The sequence below is a fragment of the Branchiostoma belcheri genome, unplaced genomic scaffold (genome assembly GCF_001625305.1).
Source record: "Branchiostoma belcheri isolate BF01 breed outbred unplaced genomic scaffold, Haploidv18h27 scaffold160, whole genome shotgun sequence".
Classification (NCBI taxonomy): domain Eukaryota; kingdom Metazoa; phylum Chordata; class Leptocardii; order Amphioxiformes; family Branchiostomatidae; genus Branchiostoma; species Branchiostoma belcheri.
In genome coordinates, this window is record NW_017803047.1 from 199,333 (window position 1) to 209,946 (window position 10,614).

At 41.2% G+C, this 10,614-nt stretch overlaps 1 protein-coding gene across 1 annotated transcript; it reads left to right on the forward strand.

The window, feature by feature from the left end:
• The first annotated feature begins 4,995 nt into the window (after window positions 1–4,995).
• Window positions 4,996–10,153, forward strand: LOC109466235 (glutathione S-transferase 1-like). The gene is made up of 5 exons (XM_019763907.1): window positions 4,996–5,233; window positions 5,526–5,611; window positions 8,526–8,667; window positions 9,238–9,367; window positions 9,926–10,153. The coding sequence occupies exons 1-5, from the start codon at window positions 5,075–5,077 to the stop codon at window positions 10,087–10,089; spliced, it is 681 nt and encodes a 226-aa protein (XP_019619466.1). The 5' UTR covers window positions 4,996–5,074; the 3' UTR covers window positions 10,090–10,153.
• The last annotated feature ends 461 nt before the right edge of the window (window positions 10,154–10,614 follow it).

The window sequence follows — 10,614 nt, forward strand, 5'->3', positions numbered from 1 at the left end:
GAGGACGATGTACACGACGTCTACCTAACAACATAAGACGTCAAGACAACATCGCAACTGCACAGGAATGCTTAAGCAGTAGTTTAACCTCTCAAGCATACAATTTAGTGCGATATAACAATACCACAGGCTCTTCATCTGAACCTAATGCTGTAAACTTTGAGAATACCTGTAACACTAACAGTATGTTTTAGACTATCCATCTAAACTTTATGATGTATAGTCAATTTATCTTCATAACATCAATAACATGTGTTCTAAAACAGTTTGAAATGTAATGTCTAAAACAAAAGAAAATTAACGTTCTTAAACTTTTTTCTTTTCATCTTCAGTCTAATCCTCGTTTCTTGACGAAGACTGTAAGTAAACAGAAAAAATGGTAAAATTTGTGTTTAAAATTACAGTTCAGACGACTTCTAAGAGCATAGATAAACTTTCAAGCCAATGGTGTTGGCGGTTCCTCCATCTGTATCTGTATCTGTATAGCCGGTATAACCGCCTTTCGGCGTAACACACCAGCTTCGCAGGCATGCGGCGCGGCGGCAGCTGGCTATATTACACCGATCGACTTGTTACACCTAACCCTTGAACTTCTAGCTCTAGACATTGTTTAAAGCTATCTATTGACAATGCCCCTACTGTACTTGGTGACAGTGAGTTCCACTCTGCGATACTTCTAGGAAATAATTAATTCTTCTAAACTTCATCTAGACTTAGACACAACGCAGTGAACTTTTCGCCATACACCAATAGCATAGACAGTAAAGTAAACGTTATCATGTATGCAACAATAGTGTGGGCTCTTGATTTAAACTCGGCGGAATGAACTTTGTCACTACATCAATAATAGTATAAGCTCTTTTGCGACGCTTACTGGTGGAGGTAGAAAACTAAAAGTCTGTATAGTTGCTTTAATGTTTAAGACACATTGTAATTAGCTTGATACAATAGCATAACAGGCTCTCTGCCTAACGATGGTGTAGTGAATTTTATCACCGGCTTGCTGCTTTAATATTTATGAGCTTGGTTAATATGGCCAGCAAGGACTTATTGAAGAAGTTATTGGTGTTTTGATCACATACTGCTAGACTACCGTGCAGATTGCGACAACTAGGCTTTGTAAGTAAATCGTTAATATCTGTTGCGCTTTAGCAGTAGGTGATTTCTATTGCTAAACCATAAAGAATTTTGTTGTCTTGTAAGCTCATATACAAAATCTATTTTGCTAACAACAACTTACTGATGCATATTCTAACTAATAGTTAGTGATCTCTATTACTAAAGCACAAGGGAATCTTCTCTCTTCTAAGCTCTTGTACACCACTCCTTTACCTTTAGGTATTTTCTTGTATATTAGAGTCTGCCCTTATTCCCATCCTTTTTTCTGCCAACCTGCTTTAAATAAATACCGCGGTGAAAAAATGGGTAATGTGACAATGACTAAATATAACAGAGTCTGCCCTTATTCCCATCCTTTTTTCTGCCAACCTGCTTTAAATAAATACCGCGGTGAAAAATGGGTAATGTGACAATGACTAAATATGCAGAACACGGGTTAACGTGACAGTTCACTGATCTATTTATATCATCCTTAGAAATGTATCGATATCTTTTACAGTGCACCAATTACAGCATTTTGCAAATGCTGTAATTGCAATTGGATCTACATTTGTACATTTGGATCTACATTAATACGTCTGTGATTTCAATGGGGGAGCAGTCGTTGTAAACTGTTTCTGTACACCACAACTACACCGAGAACATGCATGGAATAAATCAGCGCTAAACACAGACATGTTATGATTTTCTTGACAAGTGAACTGTTGTCTCTTGATAACTGTGTTGTGACATGTAGATTTGTAAGATACATTGTATAATATATTACGAGACAAGGAAACATCTTGATTTCCATACATACGGAATAAAGCGAAGTCATGGGGTCACATACATGTTGTCTGTGATTTTTAACTATTCACTGATTGTAACAATAGTATATCCGGCCTGTACGTATCTTATGACGGACGGGACAGTAAAATATACACAAGGAAATTGTCACACAAACAATTGAATAGATTCAAAATCTTTCCTGTTTCTTGAATAAAAATTGTGTCCTTGTGTATCCCGTTACCCTGATATCTAACCTTCATCGACGTACCTTTCAAGATGTGAAAGACAGTCCTATTTTTAAAACTTAGTTTAGAAGTGCACTGCACTGGCTTAACGTTTTGCGGTGGTACCGCGTGTGGTCGCTACCGGTACCCGATGACCCTGACAGGAGAGTGATAGATACCCTGTGGGCGTCAAAGGACGGCTGGACGGCCGCCTGGCGGAAATACTACCCTGTGCCCAGCTCACGCCACTTTTCCATGTTCCACTGGCATCCACTTTAATGCTTGTTTTTTTCCGTCCAGTTTCCTTGGGCTTTTCAAGCATAAAAGTCGATACCAACGGAACAGACCTCCTGTGCGTGTCGGGACCCGGGTAGCGTAAGCTCGTCGCGCGCAGCCTTATGACTTTGTTTTTCATGTTTTTTTTCTTCAATTTTACTGTCAACGCGAATTAGGTTGACATGGGGTTGACGGTAAAAAAAATTCGACCTAGCTAATGCCCTGGTGCATAGTATATAAAAATCGAATCGGCAGAGAATTCAAGTGGCTACTAGACTTTTCGTCCCCTAGTCCCTTCGCTCGTCCTCTAGTTCTTTCGTCCTTGTTATGGATTCTTCGTCCTCGTGGTCATGGATGTTTGGTCCTCGTTGCCGTGGATGTTTCGTCCGATGATTCCTCCAAGTCCAAGTCAAATTTTGTTACATTTGCTACTCCATGTGTTGACTAACTCTCACTTTGAAATTATTTTCAGACAGCTTTTAGTGGCGAAGTAGCGCAGAGCCGGCCGCGCCGCCGGACCCGGTGTGCCGAACTAAGGAAGTCAAGAATCACGATACTAGTGGTTATTGTCTTACTAATTGGTGCAGAATAGAAAGCAGCGTTCGCTAGTGCATTAAATTTGTTTTCTGTCTCCGAAACTACTTACATAAAGTTGATAAAGGGTACCCAACAGCCGTAACTTGTGGACAACAAGTTACAAGCACATGCGTGGAGGGGGGGGGGAGAACAGGTGGGTCACCTTTACCAGCTCCCTCCCCTAATTACATCAATAAAAACCATTCTAAAATAACATTGAATTTCAACACATCGTGAGAATAATTCATAACAATACATACAAAAATATGGACATGCAATATTTCAGATATTATTCTACGTAAGTATCAGCCCGGTCTTAATGCTATATGCATGTCCTACATCTGCAAGTCGTGTTACAAATCTCTCTGTAGCATTTAGAGTCATCCTGCGACCCTTGAGCTGCCAAAGATTGGACAGATCGCCCAAACACGAATTTCATATAGACAAAGGAAGGAATAAAAAAAGTTCTGTGTGTTTTAAATTTGTTGTATTATAAATAATACCATGCATCGTTATCATGTTGACTAATTGTTTCCGATATCTTTCAGATCGCTTCTGAATTGCCAACAATTGATCGTGAACTGATTGTGGGGTCGTGTGGCGTACGTGGGGTCGTGTGGCGTAGCGGCAGAATGCGCGACTCGGAACTAAGAGTCCCGGGTTCGAGTCCTGACATGCCACCGATCTTGTGCCCTTGGGAAAGGCACTTTACACGACTTTCCTAACTTAGCTCTCGTGTAAATGAGTACTGTCCTGTCATGTATTTGTCCTCTGTGTTGGTGGCGGCATTAATATAAGTTGACAAAACTTGAGTGTGTTGTCACCACGTCTGGTGATTACATGTTGGAATAAATAAATTAAATTAAAAAAAACAACTAATAAGCAACGACACCCAGCGGATTGAGGATGAAAAGCATCTTTAGCGCAACAATTTGAGTCAGTAAACATTGGAAACAGACAGTACTTTGTACTTTATGTATATTCTTTGAGTAAATCCGTCTTTGTTGAAAGATGTAGCTGCTGTAGCTGTGACATGGAAATAAATGTTTAACGAAATGTGATAAATAAATGTATCGAATATTTCAACGATTAGTTATATGTTTTGTTTCCAGCTATTTTTGCTCAGTTTCCCCTTCTTCTTCTTCAGTTCTAAACACCTAAAAACGGCGATATTTTCGTAATTAGACCCTGAAAGAAAATGAAATTCAGCATGCTGGTGGGTGCGCTCTTGCTATTGATATTAATTTGGGGTAACTGTTTTTTTTAAGCTGAATTTATTTAATAGTGAATGTGTAAGGGTTGATTATGTCAGAATAAGCATCGTGACTATGATGGAAAATGCCAGTACTCGTGTAACTCCTTTGGTTCGGAAGAACCCCCCCACAAGGGTCAAAGGTCCACTTTTTGGTCCACTTTTTATCTAAAGGTCCAAGATTTTTCTTTAGATGGACTGATTTGTATCACTAGCGGGGCTGGAATCGTATAAAAACTGCCTACTTTGTCATTGAATAAAAGCTATCTCTAATTTTTGTCTTTGAAATCCTCTCAAAAGCACAGAAGGTTCATTTTTTCAATTTTTCCGGGGGAGCATACGCCCGGACCCCCCTAGGAACCTCGCTGGTCCCTCAAGCACTCGGAAGACCCCCCCCCCCCGATCAAAATCCTGGCTACGGGCATATATAACCAAATCAACATGGCCTACTAAGGCCACACCGACTTAATTTTATGGATGACATCCGCGCGCGCATTGATTTTCGCCTGTCCTCCAAAAAAAAAATCACGTCCACAGGCTACAGAAGGTCCACGACTCAAGAACTGATTGTATTCCTGTGGTTTAGTAGCATTTTTAAGTTGGCCGGATTTTTTTATTCGCCCGCGCGCACTAGTTTGGGGATCTTCAGAGGATGTCATCCATAAAACTAAATAGGTGTGGCCTAAACGTCTTCACACGACCACCCCCACAATTAATGAGAAATGGAATCGTCCCACACGCAAGCGCACGGCAGGTGAACAAAACAAAGCCCGCTTCACCTTTCACTGTCAACACTCGTGCCCTGAGCCGCACAACTTGTTACAGGTGCTCCTACCAGGTCACAGAGTTAGAATTCACGATGGGTTGCGGAGGATCCAAGAACACTACTGCTAGCAGCACCAAACCGTCCGTGGACCTCTACTTGGCCTATTTCTCCCCACCATGTCGAGCAGTTCTTATGCTCGCCAAAGAGATCGGATTGGAGCTTAACCACAAGATACTAGATCTACAGAAGGGGGTAGGTGCGGCGTGTAATTTGATTTAATTAATTGAATGAACATTGAATGGGGAAATGAGGATAAGCCTAGCATTTGTGTCCGCGGCAAGTGCAAGAATATCTTTCATAAAGTGTCATACGTTTTGAGCACTATGTAATTCATACTTTTCAAAACATTAGTACGTAATGTACCATCCTTTTTTCGTCCACTCTTTGTACATTTTTTTCGTTGCTTTACCCTTCGGTATTGTTTCATCGAAGATAATTTATTATTTTCCATATCTAAACATATTGTGTTCTTTCTGGACATTAGGAGGCCAAGACTCCAGAGTTCTTGGCGATGAATCCTTGTCACTGTGTCCCAACTATCAAGGACGGAGACTTGGCGCTCTGGGAAAGGTACGAACATTGATTTTCAATATACTACAAGAAAAGTCAATATGTGTACTTTGCTACTTTTTTTTTATTCCAACATGTAATCACCAGACGTGGTGACGACACACTCAAGTTTTTTCAACTTACATTAATGCCGCCACCAACACAGGGGACAAATACATGACAGGACAATACTCATTTACACCTGAGCTAAGTGAGGAAAGCCGTGTAAAGTGCCTTTCCCAAGGGCACAAGATCGGTGGCATGTCAGGACTCGAACCCGGGACTCTAAGTTCGGAGTCGCGCACTCTGCTAATTTTAAAGACCTAGTCTACGTACTACTTGACTTGCATAGAACTACAGTTCTACCTGCATCTATCTTCATACGTTTGTGTGTTAACTTTTGTTTCATTTGTCGTCCAAATTTTACATATCTGATAGTTCATCCGTTACATTTTAATTGTAAGACGTATTTTCTTTGCAATGAAATAATATGATTTTCTTAGTGTATTAGTTTGAATACCCGTGAGCTGTTTTGTAGGTTGTTAATTACATTGAATTCAGTTGTAGTTATCATATAGTAGAATAAGAGGGTGTGTCTTGTATTCGGCCACACGCCTACACCTATATATCCGCATTGCGTACGTAACGTATTCTTTTACGGTCATTGAAAAATAAATCCACAACGTTCGTAATAAAAATATTAGACCCAAGTTTTCAACCAAAATTTAACATCAATCCTCTACAACAAGAACATGTCTTCAGCTTGGAGACATCTTAGATAGAAAAATTCCAGGCTACCATAATCTGAACCGTAATATGACTACCTAAGTTAATTTCGTAAATACGGGCACATACATATATGTACATAGCTTGTATACTCCTGCCTTCGAAGAGCTCCAACAACAAAGTATTTACTATAGAAAGGCATTGCATGCAGGAGTTGTTATTCTAGAGTTTATCACGTACGCAGCGTTGTGCGGTTTCTTGACAGTCTATTATTATGTGCTCCCACTGTTTGCATTGCTTGCATATGCATCTTGGACCCTGTTCTATTCTAATCATGTTCATATTATTATTTCGAACTTTATACCAACTAAGAACGAACGTTACCCCCGAATTTGTAGATGCATTAACGCCACAAAAGACGGAACTTGCTCTAGAATCTTACTTTTACCAGCTGGTAAAATTTTAAAGATGTAAAAATCGTCACAGACATTGGGCTAATAAAACATTCAAATTATCAACGTTCTTGGCAACAGTAATGGTCTGATTAGCTGTTTGATATGTTTTGTTGATGGTATACACTAACTCGGTAACTAGCTACGGGGTCAGTACGGGTCAAAATCGTGGAAGAAATGTCTCAATAAGAGCTGCTAAACTTTGACCAGTGATAAATTTTGCTTTGTCATGTTGGCTTTCGCTGTGTCTTAATACTGTGAACTCAAGAGGGATATCATTGTTCGCTTAAGAACCGAGCATGGCAACAGGCTCTGTTTGCTTTGGAAACGTTTCTTGGGGTCTCTTTGAGCGGCAGAGGAATCCATGACAGCCGTGCGTTGTGAGTTGAATGTACGCGGTGTTGATGTAAAACATGAGAGGGTGTTATGGCGTCGGTTACTTAGAAACGCGGTTCAGAGACCCGAGGTACAGGTGTTTTGGAGTTTTCCATTTCACCAGTGGGTAGGGAAAGGGTGATTGAAAGAAAAATATTCCTTCTACAACTGTGCAGGTCGCGAAAATACAATAAACTGAAAAAATAACAGCAAATGCAAGGAAATACGTTCTCAGATCAGTGCCAATGTCAGAAACTCTGACGTTTTGTTGGCCAGTTTTGTATAGTAACCAGAAGAAACCTGATCTGGAGATAGTATTTTGATAGGGTCACAAACACAGGATTTGGATTCTCGATTTCCACAATGATCAGACTGTAATCATTACACCACTGTACAGTGAATGACTCAGGAGAAAACGTGTAGTGTTCAGTTACAACGTAATTAACAAAATGTAGCTGTGGACGCTTGAATGCCATATAGGATCTTCAATTTTTCCCCTTGCAAAAGCATACCCTGTGTGCCATCCGATTTGTAACGGCACCCAGGCTAGCAAAAGCAAGGTTTTGTTCACATACACTGACATAGCATAGAATATAATCATCAGAGTGTTTTCACTGTTATAAATGTATATTAGTCTCTTAATTCTTAGATATTAGCAATAGTCCAACTTCCATTGATGTACAAGTTGTCATGCATTGCACCTACTTGAATTAGTGTGCAATAAAGTTCTTCGCCTTCTATCCACTCTAATCCATTGCTTATTTGCAGCGATCGAAATTTATACAATTTGTTTGCCTTGCGATCATTTCGAAATGCAACAACATGTTTTTGAAGCTTGCAAATTGGTTAGGCCACACCGACTTCATTTTATGAATGATATCCTCGGAAGACCCCCAAACTAGTGCGCGCGGGCGAATAAAAAAAATTCCGGCCAAAAATAAAAATGCTACTAAACCACAGGAATGCAAAGTCAAAGCTCGTATTGCGAATTTGTGGCAGTACTTAGCGACGTACAAAATGTGTATACGACAAGCCGGCACATGCTGGCTATTTGCGGAATTTATGAATCGGCACTGTACGTATGTACTGAGTTCTTGAGTCGTGGCGCTTCGGTAGCCTGGGTGCCCGGCTCCGTATTGTCGCTAACTACCATGGACTACCCAGGCCTACAGCCAGGCCAGAGCCTCGGTGGACGTGATCTTTATTATTTTTGATAACAGGCGAAAATCAATGCGCGCGTGGATGTCATCCATAAAATTAAAGCCTTACTTAGTAGTCCGTACAAGGTTTTTAAGTGACTTAATGTTGTCGTATGTTCATAACAAAAGTTGTAACTAAAGATACTACAATGATTTACCTATGTAATTTTGTTCTTTATACAGTGTTGCGATCATGGTCTATTTGAACGACAAGTACGCAAAAGACCCTGCGAAGCTCTACCCGACTGACCACCAGAAGAGAGCTAAAGTCAACCTCCTGTTCGGATTCCACAGACAGTATGATGCCAACATCGGTGCCTATGTGGTGAGTGTACTGTGTTGTCGGCTATAACAGTCAATCAAATAGCGTTCATTAGGAGTACAAGACACACACACGCACGCATTCATAGACACGTGCACACACGCACACACATACACGCACACACACATGCACACACACACACATGCACACACACACACACACACACACACACACACACGCGCGCACACACACACACATTACACATACACACACTACACACACACACACTACACACAAACGCGCGCCCGCGCGCGCACGCACACACATGCATGCATACACATACACACACACACACGCCCACACACACTACATACACTACACACACACACACACACACACACAAACATAAGACACACACGGGGAAAGAGAGAGAGAAAGAGAGAGGGGGAGAGAGAGAGAGAGAAAGAGGAAGATTGCTCATTTCGCAGCTTACGATGACACTATGGTCGAAACGGGTTTGCAGCATATAGCTGACAGCAGACTTCAAATGCATAGCATAGACACATCTCCTCAGACCCATATCTTGTCTGTCACACGAAGTATACATAACCCACCTGTTCCCACCTGTCCCAGGCACCCCAGGTACTTCGGGGAGAAGACGCCGACCCGGAGAAGGAGGAGAAAGTCAAGACGAGCCTGGAGCTGCTGAACAAAATGTTGGAGGGGAAAACTTACGTGGCAGGGGACTGTCTCACACTGGCAGGTAAAACATGGGCATTTTATAGAACAGGTTGAAGATGAATTTTACTTCCTATGAACACGCCCTACCAAGGAAAGAAGTTAACTAGAAAGGTAACATTTTCAAAGCAAATACATAATGTTTAATTTCACCTGGTCTAGCTAGGTATTATCAATATAACAGAAAGTTTCTTGCAAATACATGCCCGAGGGCTAATTACAGTTACAAACAACATAAGAAAGAAAATACAATGGTATGTGAGACTATATCTACGTCTAGCATTATAATATATTCTACAACATCCATGGTACTAGTTTTACTGGGTTTGACTTCTTCTTGTTAGGCAAGGGAAGACAATTTTACCCACTTCTTATATAATATGTGGGTTTCCTTTGATTTTAGTAGTAATTTTTTTTGTGGTAGGGAATGGTGGGATGTATTATCTAAATTTTATCCTGTTGATTCTGGTATAGGAGGTTGTATATGGGTGTATTTCACATGTCACGTCTGCTTTAGAATTCGATCCAGATTCGGGGATTGCATAATTTTCACAAATTCTTGACATTTTTTTTTATTTCGCAGACTTCGGTATGATGGCCTCCCTGACCCTCTTAGACTTCAAAGGGTACGACTACAAGAGCAACTACCCCTGCATCAGTGCCTGGAACGACCGCATGAGGGCGCTTCCGTACTTTGAGGAGTGCAACAAGGGGTGGTACGAGATGGTGAAGTCCATGTCCGCGTAGTCTCTACCAGACCATGGAGGATAGCCTCTACCAGGCTTCGGGAGGCGGCTGGAAAGAGTAGAAATTGGCCAAATAGACAGATAACACGCCGGGGGCATTGGTCCGCTAGAGACTTCAAAATGTATTCCGACTCCCGGCATGTTATCTCTATTTGGCCAATTTCTACTCTTTCCAGCCGCCTCCCGAAGCCTGGTAGAGGCTACATAGAGGAGCCTCGACCAGACTAATACCATGGGTTCAAAACAGTAAAATTTGGCAAATATGGTAATATTGGCCAGTGGAGTTTTGCCGCCGTAGAGTTCATTTGTCCGCGCAGTTATGAACCCCTATTTGTTGGACCCATCTCCAGTCGGACCCTTTCTATTTCATTACTATCCTAACCCTCTTAGAAGGCCTAGTCAAGGCTTACATTTTGTACGTAGGTGGAAGGATAAAGAACATGTACTAAAAATGCATCCCAGCAGCTAACAATAAAAACAGTTAGCCTCCATAGCATGTCAAAAACTGGGGATTTGGGGGGGGGGG